The sequence below is a fragment of the Colius striatus genome, chromosome 6 (genome assembly GCF_028858725.1).
Source record: "Colius striatus isolate bColStr4 chromosome 6, bColStr4.1.hap1, whole genome shotgun sequence".
In the NCBI taxonomy this organism is placed as follows: Eukaryota; Metazoa; Chordata; class Aves; order Coliiformes; family Coliidae; genus Colius; species Colius striatus.
The window spans coordinates 1,652,180-1,669,125 of NC_084764.1; the positions used below are offsets into that span (position 1 = coordinate 1,652,180).

General features: G+C 49.8%; 1 protein-coding gene across 1 annotated transcript in view; it reads right to left on the reverse strand.

Annotated features, from left to right (window-relative positions):
- The window catches only part of LTK (leukocyte receptor tyrosine kinase), a 73,974-nt gene that overhangs the window by 16,561 nt on the left and 40,467 nt on the right, over window positions 1-16,946 (reverse strand). The window contains exons 7-14 of the mRNA XM_061998115.1: window positions 16,734-16,886; window positions 15,535-15,635; window positions 13,578-13,744; window positions 9,959-10,053; window positions 5,564-5,665; window positions 4,360-4,540; window positions 3,715-3,865; window positions 1,771-1,902 (exon numbers count right to left, since the gene is read on the reverse strand). Of these exons, the coding sequence (XP_061854099.1) occupies window positions 1,771-1,902; window positions 3,715-3,865; window positions 4,360-4,540; window positions 5,564-5,665; window positions 9,959-10,053; window positions 13,578-13,744; window positions 15,535-15,635; window positions 16,734-16,886 (1,082 nt within the window). The remainder of the gene's footprint in view (window positions 1-1,770; window positions 1,903-3,714; window positions 3,866-4,359; window positions 4,541-5,563; window positions 5,666-9,958; window positions 10,054-13,577; window positions 13,745-15,534; window positions 15,636-16,733; window positions 16,887-16,946) is intronic.

Consider the following 16,946-nt stretch of genomic DNA (forward strand, 5'->3'; position numbering starts at 1 on the left):
GAGAAAGGGGGGGAAAGAGAGAAAGGGGGGGGAAAGAGAGAAAGGGGGGGAAAGAGAGAAAGGGGGGGAAAGAGAGAAAGGGGGGGAAAGAGAGAAAGGGGGGGAAAGAGAGAAAGGGGAGGAAAGAAAGAAAGGGGTGGAAAGAGAGAAAGGGGTGGAAAGAGAGAAAAGGGGGGAAGAGAGAAAGGGGGGGAAAGAGAGAAAGGGGGGGGAAAGAGAGAAAGGGGAGGAAAGAAAGAAAGGGGTGGAAAGAGAGAAAGGGGTGGAAAGAGAGAAAAGGGGGGAAGAGAGGAAGGGGAAGAAAGAGAAAGGGGTGGAAAGAGAGAAAGGGGTGGAAAGAGAGAAAGGGGGGGAAAGAGAGAAAGGAGAGGAAAGAAAGAAAGGGGTGGAAAGAGAGAAAGGGGTGGAAAGAGAGAAAAGGGGGGAAGAGAGAAAGGGGGGGAAAGAGAGAAAGGGGAGGAAAGAAAGAAAGGGGTGGAAAGAGAGAAAGGGGTGGAAAGAGAGAAAAGGGGGGAAGAGAGGAAGGGGAAGAAAGAGAAAGGGGTGGAAAGAGAGAAAGGGGTGGAAAGAGAGAAAGGGGGGGAAAGAGAGAAAGGGGGGGAAAGAGAGAAAGGAGAGGAAAAAGAAAGGGGTGGAAAGAGAGAAAGGGGTGGAAAGAGAGAAAAGGGGGGAAGAGAGAAAGGGGGGGAAAGAGAGAAAGGGGGGGAAAGAGAGAAAGGGGGGGAAAGAGAGAAAGGGGGGGAAAGAGAGAAAGGGGGGGGAAGAGAGAAAGGGGGGGAAAGAAAGAAAGGGGTGGAAAGAGAGAAAGGGGTGGAAAGAGAGAAAGGGGTGGAAAGAGAGAAAGGGGTGGAAAGAGAGAAAGGGGTGGAAAGAGAGAAAAGGGGGGAAGAGAGGAAGGGGAAGAAAGAGAAAGGGGTGGAAAGAGAGAAAGGGGGGGAAAGAGAGAAAGGGGGGGAAGAGAGGAAGGGGAGGAAAGAGAAAGGGGTGGAAAGAGAGAAAGGGGGGGAAGAGAGAAAGGGGAGGAAAAAGAAAGGGGTGGAAAGAGAGAAAGGGGTGGAAAGAGAGAAAAGGGGGGAAGAGAGGAAGGGGAAGAAAGAGAAAGGGGTGGAAAGAGAGAAAGGGGGGGAAAGAGAGAAAGGGGAGGAAAGAGAGAAAGGGGGGGAAGAGAGAAAGGGGGGGAAAGAAAGAAAGGGGTGGAAAGAGAGAAAGGGGTGGAAAGAGAGAAAAGGGGGGAAGAGAGGAAGGGGAAGAAAGAGAAAGGGGTGGAAAGAGAGAAAGGGGGGGAAAGAGAGAAAGGGGGGGAAAGAGAGAAAGGGGGGGAAAGAGAGAAAGGGGGGGAAGAGAGAAAGGGGGGGAAAGAAAGAAAGGGGTGGAAAGAGAGAAAGGGGTGGAAAGAGAGAAAGGGGTGGAAAGAGAGAAAAGGGGGGAAGAGAGGAAGGGGAAGAAAGAGAAAGGGGAGGAAAGAGAGAAAGGGGGGGAAGAGAGGAAGGGGAGGAAGAGAGGAAGGAGAGGAAAGAGAAAGGAGAGGAAAGGAAAGAGAAAGGAGAGGAAAGAGGAAGGGGAGGAAAGAGAGAAAGGGGAGGAAAGAGAGAAAGGGGAGGAAGAGAGGAAGGAGAGGAAAGAGAAAGGGGAAGAAAGAGAGGAAGGAAAGGGAGTCTCCTTTTCCATCTCCTTTTTCTCAGCACTGAGCATCATGTGCCACGGTTGACAGTGGCAGGCATTTGCTGTGCTGGACACTGCTCAGGCAGGATGAAAAGCAGAAATACTCACTCTAAAGATGTAGGTTGCTCCTCCTCCACCCCCACCTCCTCCAGCCCAGTCCTTCAGGTCTTTTTTCTTCCTGTGCTCTTCCTCAATGAGGGATGACTCTCCTAAGCAGATCTTCTGGGTTTCAGGATTGCCCTGAGAGGAGACAAGAGATGTGCTCAGACATCAGCCAAGTCCAGCTCTTGCATACCTCAGTACAGTGATATTCTGTGGTTTGGGATGTACATCAGGCATGTGTCAATCAGCACACAGTGGCACACGAACCCTTCTACCAACAGCTGAGGGCTAGATCTGTGTGTTAACTGGTTTATCCATGCAAGTCACAGTGCAAAGGCTGACAGAAAAACCCCAAAGCAACACACAGCAATAACTCATTACTGGTACCACATCATCCATATTTAGCATACTTAGAACTCATCCTCAGGAACATTACAACGTGCTGGAACGTGGGCTCATCCTCAGAACTTCCTTACTGCTGTGTTTAGTGGGTATTTCCCAGGGTCATAAATGCACAAGTGACCTGCACGTGGTGAAGAGTGACCTACTGGCAGCTCTTGTAAGAGAAGGCTGGAGTCCCAGTTTGCTGCTCCTGCTAACAATGGCACCACACTCAACAAGGAGCAAAAGACTGTCTGGCCACCTTGGGTTTTCTGTGTTAATGGCAGTGAGTTCCAGGAGGTTCAGTGACTGTGTAAATCTGCCCAGCTTCACAAAACCTGAATGGCTTCAGACACCGTGGGTCTCATCACAGAGCAGTGGCCCTGGTTTCACTGCCTGTGTCCTCACAGTCAGAGGAGAAGAAAAAAGGTAACAAGAGAAAAGACACTGAGGTAAATCCAAGGAGAGAGAATGGAGGTTTGGAGCTGCAGAGCTTCTTCAGCCTCTTCAGAGAGAGGAAAACAACTTACAGATTCACCAGGATTTCCACAGCCAGAGCAAGCTGGGCTTTGGAAGTGGGGCAGATGAACAGCAGCTTTTCCCAACAGTGTCTGCCAAAGACAGTTTGCCAGTGCTGGGTTATACTCTGCCATTTGGAGAACAGGCCATGACATGCAAGGGAATAATGGAAACCTTTGCAGGTCATGACCTACGCCTACAGAGTGCACAGGACAGGGAACTGCAGATACACAAGTCTGTGTTATATTCAGATACAATGCTTGTACTATCCAGAGTGAACCTGTTGCAGTGTGTGGGCATCACATGCCCTGGGCAAGGTAAGTGGTGGCTTGGGATGCCCACAGCAATAGTGTCTGCATCTCAAAACTCAGCAGCCTGTCTGTGAGGAAAAGAGGCAACACCAAACAGTTCATGCTGAAGAGAGGCAACTTGTGAGCCTAAGTGGTAAAAGCACTTTCAAGTCATTGGGTCCAGCCTTAGAGACATCATATATATATAAGCATTCACATCAGCAATTTCTGTTTCTTGTGAGTGGGGCTTTTATCATCACAAATGCCTCATCCAGGGGCCTCTGTAGAGAGTGGGAAGATTCCCACTGGCTTGGGTAGGCTTTGGATCCTGAGCTTAGAGAGTGCCTAACACAACGCTGCTGGATGCCTCCACAAATAACAGTCAACTGTCTGAAATCCTGCCTGACAAAGAAATCTGGGCCATGGAAAAATAAGAGAGGGAGCACACAGCTCTCACCTACTAGCTCCCTGCTTAAAATAAGCAGAAGAAAGCTGATGAAGAGCTTATTTCAAACACCAGGAGCTTATAGCAAAGTTCCTGTGAGCTTCATATTTGTGTGTGTGGATTTGGGGATTGTTTTCCTTTGCAGAACTCTTTATTTTGAGACTCTTTCTAACTTGCTTTATTGGTTCTTCCCAGTCTCCTGACGGGGTTTCATTGCTGGATCCTGGGATTTCTGTCATTCTTCACCAAACCCCAAGCCACCCACTGAATTGTATCTGCAAAGCCTGTGTCCCCACGTGCTTGTGCAGCCCTCACCCCAGGGCAGGCATCCTCCCCCTGCTGCCCCACTAAGATGTACAGCAGCTCATCTTTCTCCAGCTGGAAGGTGGCTGAGATGAAGACCCCGTGGGACCTCTTATTGTGGTTTTTGGCTCCTTTCCCCCCAGCTGCTCCATAGGCAGAAATCCTGGAAGAAAAACAAAGTAAAAGAGAGAAATCTCACACTTCTCACCCTCAAAGCAATTCCATCTGCAAGCTCTCCTTGGCCTGCTCTTCCAAACAGAGCAGGATCCCCTGCTGCAACCTCTCTTGGCTGTTTTTTTGCCCCAAACCCCTGTAGCTAGGCTGCTCAAGAGGACAGACCAACTGCACACCAGAGCACTGGAGTCAGAGACTTCAGGAGCAAACAGCATGAGCTGACACAGCCAAATCTAGAAGACCAAGGCTTCAGGACTGAAGTGAGGGCAGCACTTGCACTTGCCCACACGCCCACGCTCACTCCTGGTCTCTGTTAGTCACCACTCCATCCTTCACAGGAGCTCAGGATCCTCACAGCTGGTGCTCCTACCTCTCCCTTCTCTGCCCCTTCCACCCACCCAACAGCTGGCTCAGGCTTGCTGGAGCTCCACAGACAGCAGGCAGTCGAAGGTGGCTGCCAGTGCAGCACACAGTGAGGCTCACCTGTATCTGTTAGTGGCTGGCACCCGCCAGACCTGCACTCCTCGGAGCCTGCCCTCCCGCTCCACCGTCACCGACACGTTGCTGTCCTTGTAGGCGCTGTCACACTGAGCTTGAGTCGGCCCCTGGGGGCCACTGGCTCCACACGTGGAGAACCACCAGAGAACAGCAGCTGATGTGTCCCCTGTGGCCAAGACAGAAGGACTTGTGGCAGCTTCCCTGGTTGCTGCTGCTGCCTTTCTCAGTGGTCCTTTGATGTTGACAAAGAGCGTTAAGGAGCAGGAGAGAAAGGCCGTGTCTGTGGGGCTTTAAAACCCAATGTGTCTGCTTGATCACATGCTTATGGTTGGAACCATACAAACAATGCTTAAACTTGCATCCCCAACAACACTGTGGCCTTGAAAGCCTGGACATGCTGAAGTTAAACTAATGTGTTCGATGCAGGCTCCTCCTGATGCTAAGGCACCACCGTTAATTGTACGACCTCAGAGTACTGCTGTTATCCCAGTGTTATCCCAGTCACAGCACAGCTGCTGCCCTGTCTATAGTTACTGGTTCCTTCTCTTCCTCAGCACTTAATTTCCTGCTCACTATGAAATAAATCAGGGGATGCAGACAAATCCCCCCAGCTGGGGAGGTTGCCCTGGGGGGGATGGAGACAGCAGGATGGACACAGAGTTCTGAGAAGGGCTTTATCCAAGTGTCTCACAGACCTGACCAAGTTCTCTTCTCAGTGCCAGTATGAAGCAAGGAGATCCCCCTAGTTTTTCTCCTCAGTGGATTTCCAGATCCTCACTCCCTTCCTCTCCCTGGATCTCCATCTCTGCACCCCCATTCTCCACTCACTAGGTTCAGCTTCACTGCTCACCACGTTCCAGTAAATGTCTTTCTATACTGGTCTACACCTTTCATTCCTGAGCTGGCATTTGTACACTCCAAATCCCAGTCACACAGCTTCTGCTTTTACTTAAAGCTTCTACACTTGAAGATTCAGCTTTTCTTTAAAGAGGTCTTGCTGTTTATGGCCTGCTGAGCTGGGCACAAGCAAACTGCTGCCCTATAGCCAAGAGACCACCTGACACAGTGGTCTCTTAGGGATGGATTGTGTTTGGCTGCCCTGTTGCTGCAGGGCAGGCAGGTCACAGGGGGCAGATGGGAAAGGAGGCACCTCTCACAGCCAAGAGAGGAATGTTACTGAGCCATGTACCTGGGAGGGAGGGCTCTTCCAGGGGGTTCAGAAGATGCTCATCCAGGACGCTGATCTCCCGTGTGTACTGATGCTTTCCACCAGGATGATTTGGTTGTCTCCCTGTAACAGGTTGTAGAACGGATGAGAGGGATGGGAGGACAGCAGGCAACAGAGATGGAAACGTGAACCAGGCCCAACCATTTGGTTAATGTAAGTAAACGATACCTTGGGCAGAAAGGCTGTTCTAACCAATCACCATTTGTTGTTGCTAACCCTGTGGGCCATGTCTTGGGCCAGCTCCTCCTGTGTGTGCTGAAGTCAGCGGGTCTCCACATGAATGCAAACTCTGCATGTCATCCCCCAGCAGGCTCACCTGCAGGACCAGCTCCTTGGCCAAAAATGGCACTGCCTGTGATTACAACAGACTTTAGGGAGTGTGGTGTGAGAGAACAGATACCAAGTATTGATGCTCTGCAGGTGACAACTCTGCACAGGCAAACGAGAGGAGCTCTGAGGGACGCTGGTAGCAAACACAGTTCTTTGGTTCTGAGTGGTGTCATGGTGAATAAACCAGCCTAACAGACTGCTGCCCTCTCAGCTACCAACTTTTAACACCTCAGACCTTCCTTAGAGAATGGAATACTAAATAAAATCACGTGTCTCAGCAACAGACAGTTCAGAAGCTGCAGCACACCCTTGACACAAGCCATAGATCTCTGACAAACCTCCCAAAACCACAGAGCAACTCAGTGGTTTCTGACCACTGAAGTAGGTTTTTAACATCAGCCCTTTCTCTGAGAGGAGGGACTTGGAAAGCAGCTGCTAATCCAAAGCATCTGAACGCATCAACAGCCAAAACCTGCTAACTGACTCCTTGCCTTAAGCATCCTGTTTCCATAGTTAAACTGCCCACTTTCATCTGCTCTGACTGGAGAAGCTCGGCAGGAAAAAGGAGAGATCTCCTTCCATTTAAAGAGCCCTCAGTTAATTCAATGCTCAACACTTCCCACCAGTTGCAAAACATGACAGATATTGCAGTGTGCTCCAGTTGTGAGACTCTAACAGCTGTTTGATGCCGTATTCTAAAGAGACTCACTCATCCAGCAGGACAATTATCTCTGCCTCAAAGGCACTGCTCTAAACAGCAGCAATTAACACCCTTGTTAGCTGTGTCACAAAGGCCACATCACTAATTGAAGCGTGGAGACCTTGCTGAGCTTTTACTCCTGAGAAAATTCCCCCCAGGTCTGCCTGAAAGCACATTGATGGATGGAAGTAAAAGGGAGCTTTGTACCAACACACTCTCTTCATACTGAGGCAGAACTTCAATGGATGAAGTTGTCGAGCCAGTGAGAAATGAAATTAACCCCAGACAAATGAACTGCATCAAAGACAAGAAGGAAAACCAAAAGAAAAAGACAATCCACAGCCAAAAAAGACACTTGGTCTCCCCAGGCTTGTGCTGCTCCCAATCCCAAAGCTCACAACAGCTTCAGACACTTAGGGACGTACAAGAAGCCTGGTTGTGTTTGCCAGAGTGAAGGAATGGACATCTCTCTCAAACAGAGAGTCAGCCTGTGTGCCTGCAAGGATTCTTTTTGCAGCATCCCAACTGAGTATACAAAGGCAATGCCTCATTTCCAAACAGTCTTTCCTCCTTCTCCAAACAGTCTCAAAGCCTCACGTGCTGGAGTAAAGGTTCTGTCTCCCCTGTGCTCAGCAGCAGATGAGCTGCAACACAGGCTGAGCATCTCACCCTGCCCACAGGAGCCATCAGCTCTTAGCAGCTGATATTTTCTGCACTGACACACGTGATTTTAGAAGGTGCCACTTTCCACAAACATTGTCTAGCCCTGAGATCCAGGTGTCAGTGCCCCAGTCTATTCTAACCTCCCCTTCCTCCCCTGACAGCCAGTGTGTTGACTGCAAGTGAATGGAAGGGGACAAAACTCATACTAAAGCACACCTATAATCAGAAAAACACGTGAGTACAGGACTCATTTCTCTGGAATTTAGCTAATGCTGTTGATTTCCACACTGCAAAGGGACAGAGGAAGGTGTAAAGGGGAACAACAGGGCATCTCCTGCAGCCAGAGCCTTCTCTATCTCTGAGACTGTGAGGAAAAAGAGGTGCAGTGGTCCTGTGGCCAGGATTAAGGCCCCACAGGATCCTCATAGTGTGCATGGGCTCCTCAGAGTTCCCACCTTACTGAAGTCGGCTGGGGTATTCCTGGAAGTATCTCCAACTTGCCCTGGAGTGGGACAGAGAGTGAGGAAGCTGCATCACCTTCCCCCTTTGCCCATCCCTTTGGCTGATCTGTTGCATTTCTCGACAGTGCCTCCTTAAATGAGCAAAAACGAGGCAGGGGTGAGGTTTGAGCCTCCCCCCCCATTCCCTGGCAGCAATGAGACTGTCAATGAAGCAGACCCACATCATTCAGCCTGTGACACCCTCCCACACCAAGTGACTGCATGAACCAGAAAGTGGTTTCATCTCACCTTTCTCACAGGTAAAGCATCCATCTGCTGTCCAGGAGCTGCCATCCCAAGAACAGTCTGTTGGGCTTTTGTCTTTACTGATGCCCCTTGAGCTGTCCTCACTACCTGCTTGTTTTCCTCCCAAATCTCACTGAAGCTTTCCTCTCAGTTTGGAGGTGTATGGAAAAACCTCACCTCCTTTCCCAGCTTGCACAGAGCCAACCAGTGCTTTCAGACTCTGCACTGGGCTTTGTAGAGCATTGAAATGGATGGATTAAATAACGTTTGCATCCTAGCAAGCAGCAGGTTCTCCCTTGCTGCCACACATCCTTCCTGCTGCCCTCACGCAAAGGAGTCACTGCTTACATCCTAATTGGCTCCATCTCTGACATCTGAAACCTCTCCTTGCCAGGGAGGAATCATTTCATTACTGAAAGCACAGCAGAGCTGCTGGGCTTCTCTGCAGCCTAACTGGATTAAAGGCATGAGAAGACAAAGGCAAGGGGGTTGCTTTCAGAGGTGAGAAAACATCCATTTGCAAAGAGGATTCAAGGGACAGGGAAGTGCAAAGCTTCTGAGAAGCTCCTTCTCCACTTCTGTGCATGAGCCACATGTGTCTGGGTCAGACCTTCAGGAGGTTTAAGTGCCAGCTGCTCTGAGACATCACTGCGATTCATACCAAGGGAAAAGGAGGAGGCAGTGTAATGGGCACACTCTGGTAACATTGCTGCAGTGGCACTGACACCCCACATCCCTGCCCCAGAGCCAGCAAAATGGCTACAGGTAACCTGGAGGGCAGTCAACTCCAGCATGGAATCACTGCCTCCAGTGCCTTCCAAAGGCTGGCATGGGGGGGTCCCCAAAGTGTGAGGGAGTTGGGGGTGGGTAAGGAGCTGGAGTCAACGAATGACATTGCATCAAGGGGCAGCTCTTCCTCCTTACTTCAAATGCGAACGTGCATGCTCAGCATTTTATGGAAGGGTGGTTTCAGTGCCCACAGAAAGAGGAGACTGAATCAGATAAAGGTGGGAGGGAAAAGGGGCTTTTGTTGACAGGCTTTTAACACCATCTATGTTTTGACACAAGCCTTCTGCACGTTGGGCTAGAGCTAGCCCCTGCAGGGACACTCATTACCCTAAAGGCTGACACACTGGGTGTGCTGACACACACAGAGTGGCACAGAACCACTGATGCATGGTTTACCTGGAACAGAGGTCACAATTCAAGTGCTGCATATTCCTTTACAACACAGCACACAGGTCTTTCCTCCAGGGACAAAAGGAAGGCAGTTTACAACAATTACAAGTGGTTCAAGTACCCAGCCTCTTTCCACTTGCCTGTGAAGAAAATACAACTCTTGCTAAGGAGGAGCACTGGCTCCATTTTTCAGTGGAATACACTGTCATCAGTCCTTCAGAGCAGTGAAGCAAAGGGAAGCATGTCTGTGATACATCTGGCAGTGGCAGCTGATTCATCTCCTTGCAGGGTAAAACAAACTTGTTGCAATAATCTAAACTCTACTGGCACAGAGTCACTTTACCCCTCCATTTTCTTCTTCTCCTCCACTAAAATACAGTGACTTTCCCCTTTGATTTCAACAAATTCCCTCCAGCCATCGATTGGCAGGGTGCAGAGGTCAGCAGGGACTGCTGGAGAGCACTGTGATGTAATCCTCACTCAGGGGCTAAGCAATAGCTCAAGTGATCCTTGCCAAGTCACACAGACAGTCCCAACTATGTGATCCAAGATAACCCAGCTTAGAGAAAAGAAGAGCACTAGGAGACTCTGACACACTGTACTTGCAGCCTTAACCATGGCATCACGCTGTAAAGGCTGACACAGTCTGTGGGGAGCACAGGGCGTGTGTGGATCTGCTGCTGCTGCTGCTGCTGCTGCTCCAGTCCTTTAGGGCATCCTGCAACACGTGGCACTCACCGTCAGGGAAGCAGCCCAGGCCAAAGGTGATGTTGTCAACAGCAATGTCAGCTTGGGAATTCCAGCCCCAGGTTGCCAGGAGTTGCAGTTGAAACCTTTGCAATAAGACAGAGGTTTTAGAGAAGAGAGACAAAGGGGCAGGGGGAAAAGATACCTAAAAATACACCATTCCCTTCTCAGAGACTCTTGATCATGACTCTTGAGAATGTTTCCTCCAGACAAGCCCTGCTGAGCTTGAGAAGGGATTGCTGGAAACCTTACCCACACACCAACAGTTGGTAAGAACCAACCAGCATGCACATCACGCCACACTCCTTGGGTGACAAGCATGAGAACCCTGCTGCCCCTGCTATCTGCATCAACACAAGTGTCCCTCACTAACAACCATGTGTATTCAGTTGCTACAAACAGGGAATTAGACACGTGCAAAAGGGAAAGGGAACAAGAATCTCCTTTCCATGCCCAAAGAGACAGCCAGAATCAAAACTGGACAGCACAGCATCATCCAAACAGACAGGAGGCTCGGGCCTGATCCTCAGCCAGTGTAACTCAACAAGGTGTCATGAGTTTATTTGGGCTGAAGGTCAGGACACTTTACATTTCAGCCAGAAACCCCTGAAGTGTTCACTTGCTGCCCTGTCTCACCTATTTGCACCGTGCCCAGGTGTTTAGCTGCTTACCTGGGCGGCTGTCAGCTCCCCTGTGCACTGCCATTCACAAAGGAAGCAAATGCACCGAGGGGTCTCCTCCTAATGGGTAGGGCTGGACTCATCTTCATCACATTTCAGAAACAAACAAGTGCCTGGTGACCAGTCCATTCAGAGCTCATTAACAGCATATGGAGAGGAGCTCTCCTGCTGAAGCTCACTGGTGATTTATGAGACATGAAGCACTGACCTGCCAAACACATTAATCACTCAGCCCAGGAGCACACACGTCTCAAACCAGTGGCACTCATGGAGGTGTGTGTATTCCACCCACCAGTCAATTGCTGGTCTGAATGCACCATTAATACAGTGGCACACAGCTGCCTCAAAATCCTTGGGAATCAGCTGCTTTCAGGCCAAGTGAAGAGCAGTCCTTTGTGCTCAGATGGAAGCTGTCATGCCTACAGGAGCTGAGCTCTCAGCGAGTAGGTTGGAGCAGCAAGTGCAAACCAAAGGTCTTTTGAGTGACCACTATCCAGTTACAGAGAGAGTGGGGAAATCTGCCATTAGATCCCCTTCCTGCACAAACCTGCCTGTTTATTAGCAGGCTCAGCAATACTTCTGCACTTTCAGAGCTTGTACATCAGTCAGTATTTATAGATCCCCTCTATGGTCTCCTCCTCCCATCCATAAGGCGCCTCTCTGTGGCCCCACTGAGCCCTTCACGTCCTGCCACAGCAACTGTTTGTGTTGTGATTCACATCTAGCCCTTCTCCTTGTGTGATCTGTCCCCTCCTGCCCACTTTGCTGCTGGCTAGCATCCCTTCAAGGAGCCAGGGAAAGACACAGCTCCCTAACACAGCAACAGGACAGGAGTTTCCTGAAGACTGAGGATACAGGACAACGACATGCCAGCACAAACTCTGTGCTACAGCATTTCCCAAGTACAGCACTGCTGGAGTCTGCATCCCCAGGGAGAGCTGCCAGCACTCACAAATACACAGGACAGTCATCCCACACTGTAGCAAGACTGTACAGCAACGTTCACCATATGCATCTCTTTACAGCTGCTTGCAGCTTCCCCAACCTTAAAGCAAGGGAGGTTGCCAGCTGAGGACAAGGCAACCAGTTTTACCAGGTGTTCAAGTGCTTTGTGCTACCAGGTGTTGGAAGCGGGACCTAAAATGTGTGAGCAAGACAGTCACACGACAGGAGTGAGAATCTATTCACATTTTAGTTAGATGCCTCTGCCCCTGGCACTCCCACCCCTGGCAGAATGAGAGTCCTGCACTCTCCTCCTCCCTGGGCATCTTCAAGTCTGAGGCTAAACGGTGTTTTCCATGGCAGTGCTGTGTCAGGTCTCACTTCAACTAAATGAATTGCCCTTCCAAACTAATGAACACACTTTTCTTCCTCAGCCCTTCTTTCTTTTGCTGATCTTGGCCAAACAAGAGCAAAAGAAGCTGCCTAGACTAAATCCAGAGAGAACAAGGTGGCATCTTGGATAGGCTGGGATGCTCCCTGGGAACTTTACAGCAAAGGAGCTTGGACTTGCTGTGTTGGGGATGTATGGAGAGAAACAAATAGGCAGTCAAACAGGAAGCCTGGAACAAACCTTTACTGTAGGTGTGGGACCACTGAAAGAACAGCACTCAGGAGAAGAGAATGGAAGTGAAGGGAAGGGAGTCAGACTTCACTTTAAAAAGCAATGTGCAGAGACATAGCACCTGCTGGAAGAGAAATGGAAACCAGAAGCAGGGAGGAGTTCAGAGAGGGAAATGACAACTGGAAGTATGAGACAGATAAAATGGGTTAACAAATGGGAGCTTGGCAGGAGGAGAGAGACCAAGGGCATGAAAACAAAGAAGAGAGGCACTGAGTGCTCACAGAAGCATGAGAGGCAGCACAGGGGGAGCAGAACACAGGAGGAACAAGGGAAGAGCCCTGGGATGGAGCCTGAGTCCTGGGATCATAAAGACCTGTGTTTCCTCACTTGGGGCAAATAGCTGCAGCACCTTCCAGCAAAGTGTGTGGTGCTTCTGCTTCTGTCACAGACCAGTGCAGGGAATGGCTGTTCACTGCTTCTGTCAGTGATGTGGCTTGCTCAGATGGCCCAGGTCTGCTCACTGCATTGGACAGTGCCAGGGATTGTCACTGTTGTGCCACATCACTTTTAAATGGCATGCAAAAAGGTGACATGGAGTGAAACAAACCAGAACTACCTGAGAGTTCCAACACACACAGGCATGACCTATCCTCTTCCTCCCATCTTGCCTAAACACTCAAGTCCTTCAGACACTATAGTATGTGGTGTTACAGCACTCAGCCCTCCCCAAGGCCTCTTGCTGACCATTCCCTCCTACACATAAAGTCCCTTTCACTTCAGGCTGATCTGGAAGTCACAGGCTCCAGGGGAAAAGCACAAGGGACAACTATCAGAGGAGTTAGAAGGTGTTAAATACTTCTGAAGAGCCCCCAGGACTCTGGTTAGGGCCACTGGAAAGTGCCTGGGGAAAAGAGCTATTTCTGGACAAACTGCCTGGTCATGATTTACACATGCAGAACGAAACAGATGCTCACCCACAGGGCTCCAGGCTGTGTCAGACAAGGGTGTTAAATGCACTGACAGCACACAGACCTATCCCAGCACAATGTTCTGAGGCATCACTTACTGCCAAGGCTAGGCAGATATTTCCCACTGATAATATTCACTGTATGGACTCTGAGACCATCTTTGGTGCAAGGCTGAGTTGGCCAACGGGCTTTTCCCGACACTGTTGTGGCAGTGAGTGGTCTCCAGCTGCCCAGGCTGTGCACACACACTGCTGACTCAGCATGGGCAACTGCAGCACCCTTTCAGCAGAGGTGGCTCTGGAAGAAGGCAGGAGTGGCAGCAATGCTTCACAGCAAAGGCAGTGAAAACCTGCTGAAGCTCTAGGGATAAGCCTGGACGCTGCTGGTGGAGCTCTTACCGGTTCTGAAGCACTGGCATTGGTATGGTGATGAGAAACCAGTGGTCACTCCAGCTCCCTGCCCTCTCCCACAGCAGCAGGGTGAGTGGAGCTCCCTTTATCTGTTCCCTGACAGAGAGGGAGACAGTACCATTGTAACTGCCAAAAACATGCACTGAGAACTGGATCTGTAACAGAGGAAGAAGAAAGAAAGAGTGGTGTATTGTGACTGAAAAGGGCAAGGTACTCACTTATCCCCTCCCTGGGGATTTGAGGCACCAAACTTTTGGTCCTGGGTCAAACTGTTTAATCTTGCAGCCCCCACTCCGTGTGTGTGTGAGTCATCACTGCTCCTAGCACAGCATTCTCTAGGTGGAGATCCTGACTCACACTCCTCTTGGGCAGCTCTTCTCCTAGCACTGATGCCAGTATCCATGGCCTCAGACACCCTCTGGCTGACAAAGCTCTGGTTTCCTTATCAGCTTCTTCAGGGGTGAAAAGTAGTAAAGCAAAGGGACACAGAACTGCTTCATCATTAAACCACTAGAGTCAGGTTATGGCAGAAAACCAATCCCAACTGCACTCCTCTTCCACGCTCTCACCAGCTTAAACACTTCTATGCAAGGGTCTGAACCACAGTTTAAATCCCTTAAGGGTTCCCACTGTAACCACCCAGGTTAATGTGCTGTGGTGATGTCTCACTCTCCACCCAGGCTCTACATAAGGCACAAAAGCACTCCAAGGGGAGAGCTGCCCTGCCCCAAACGCCCTTAAGACAAGGGCTTGGGCTGTCTCTAGAGGCCAGAAACCTCAACCCATGTGCTTGCTCCAAGTCACAAGGCAGTATCTGGACCACAGCATCCCTACACGACAGGAGAGTAACCTGACCACCAGGCCAATGAATATCTCACTTCTCTTGAGAGCAATCACTTCCCCTGTGACAGAGAGCAAGAGAGAACTGCTGCTTCCATCCCTGCTCTTTGTCTCGCAGTCAGCACCAGCACAAAGGCAGCAGACACATGCTGCAAAGAACAGCCAGGGGAAGTCACTTGCTCCTCAAATGTGAGTTCAGATCCCTGCCAGGGGAGGAGAGAACGGGTCCAGATCCCCTGTGACCTGCACACCACAGCCAGCACTCACCATTTCTCCTCCCCCTGGTTTTGTGAGCCTGGCTCCAAGCATATTTCATTTTGCTGGAACTACCTGGCAAACCTGACCTGCATTTATAAACAACTCGAAACGTTGAGACTGGTTTTGGCACCTGCACTGTTTCCTTTGCCAGCCCTAATTAGGAGGCACCAAAGCTTTCTGTTTTCCCCAGCAAGGCTGCAGGCCAGCTCAAACCTGCAGCTTAATTTTTTAAGAGTACAATGTTGTTCAATATGTTTAATTCCAGGACTAGATGATCTTTTGAGGTCCCTTCCAGCCCTTGAGATTCTGTGATCTCAGAGCTCCCCTTCCTCTTTGCTGCAGGCAGGTTATGTGACTTTATCCATGCCACGTTGCCTCCCCCTTTTGAAACTCCTGAAGGCTGTGAACAGGAGTTTCTTGCTTTCATCAGTTCCAGGAAAACCTTCATGCCCACTGATTCCACACTTGTGTTCTCAGTGAACTCGTCAAGTTTGTTAACTCCTATGAAAGCGTTGCAGGACTTAGGAAGAGAAGCCTCAGCAGCAGGTACACTGAGCGGCTCAAGAGCCCAGCCAGCCAGCTCCCACCCCTGCAAACCAAGGCAATCCACACCATTCAGGTGCTGGGGGTACCTCAGAGGATGGCTGGGTGGTGCTTTGGGGAATTTCACTGGCTGGGGACACACCTCACTTCTCCTTTCTAGTTTCCAACAAGCAACTGGCTAGGCAGTGTAGCCAACTCTCTGCTTCCCAGTGTTTGACAGAGGCTCAGGACAATGAGCTAACTGTGCAAACAGTGCCTACAGCCTGGTAGTTAGCTGCACAAGGGTGCTAAGGCAGTGATATACCTGGTAGTCTTCAGTGGCAATAGTGGCTGGCAAGCTGGTGCTGTGAGCCTCAGCCGTACCGCTCGCCCGATGGCTGGCTGCTCGCAGGTAGAGGACGTGTCCTGTGAGCACAAAACTCCATCAGAAAAGGAAAGAGGATGTTTTACCTTCTTTTTCTTAATATATACTTTCTTGAAATCATGTAATAGCCTTGTGCTGAGGCACAGTGCAAGAAAGATGACAAGCACGGGTCACACATCTAGTGGTGAGGATGCAATGAGCACTCTGGTAGGTTTCAGCAGCACAAAAGTCAGCAGCCCAAATCCTGAACACGAGTCCACAAACCTCAGACATCACTCAAGCACCTCCCCATACAGGGGCTCACAACAACAGTGAACTCCTGATGTGCACCAATTCTTCCACCACTAGCATCAATCACTCTTACTGAGGCAAACACTGGGCTGAAAGACCTTCTCTGTAGTCTTTGCTCCCAAGGGCAGTTTATATAAGCTCTCAAGAGACAAAGAAGACACTCCTATGGACACCCTTCATTTTGACAGGTAATGGTAAGGCAAGACCCACCTGTGCCAACTCTTCTGACTTTCAACCTGGCCATGTCAGGGTCTGGGCTCCCTCCTCCTTACTTACCACGTCCTGGGAATTATCTGTCTGTTTAAGTCTGGGATTCTGTGGCACAGAGTGTGGATGATCACTTGGTCTTGAGACGTGCTTTTACATGTGATGCTCTTCCTAACCCATTGGCAGAGGCTGGCAAGGGTCTCCAAAGGATTTGGTAACTACAGGCTGCCTAGTTCTGTTGGGCAGTTTTAACTTGGTGAAGCTGCAGCTATGGTATTGCTGCTGAAGCACTCTGCAACTCCATGGCTTGGAGGAGGAAGGAGGGAAGAAGTATGTATATATATATATATATATATATATAAAGTAAATCCATGATGTCATTGTTTCAAAGTGAAGGAGAAGTCCAGCTTCCAATAGTTGTGTGTTAACTTTGTTGCAGGAGTTGATTCATATTAAAGGTGTTGGGTTCAAAAGTGGATTTTAGTCACATTTGAAGCTGTTACAGAGAATTGATGCTGAAGGTCACTTGGCAACCATGCCAAAGACTTGAAACCAACTGAAAAACTCCCAGGTTCAAGGAAGTTATCCACACACACACACATATAGCCAGTGAGAGTGAGGGAGAACTGTGAGGAACTTACCCCCTGTGGCTTGCAAAGTAGATCCCACAACTGAATCATCTTGAATCATGTCAGTAAAGCCCCGAATAGACCAAGGAAATGCTGCAGTTGCATTCAGTGTCCAGCCACATGGACCTTCTTCAAAAGAGCAATGTGAGCCCTCTGGGAGGCCATCTACAATGGAAAACAAGACAAAGCAGGAAAACAGGAGGAACTTGACTATGGAGGAACATA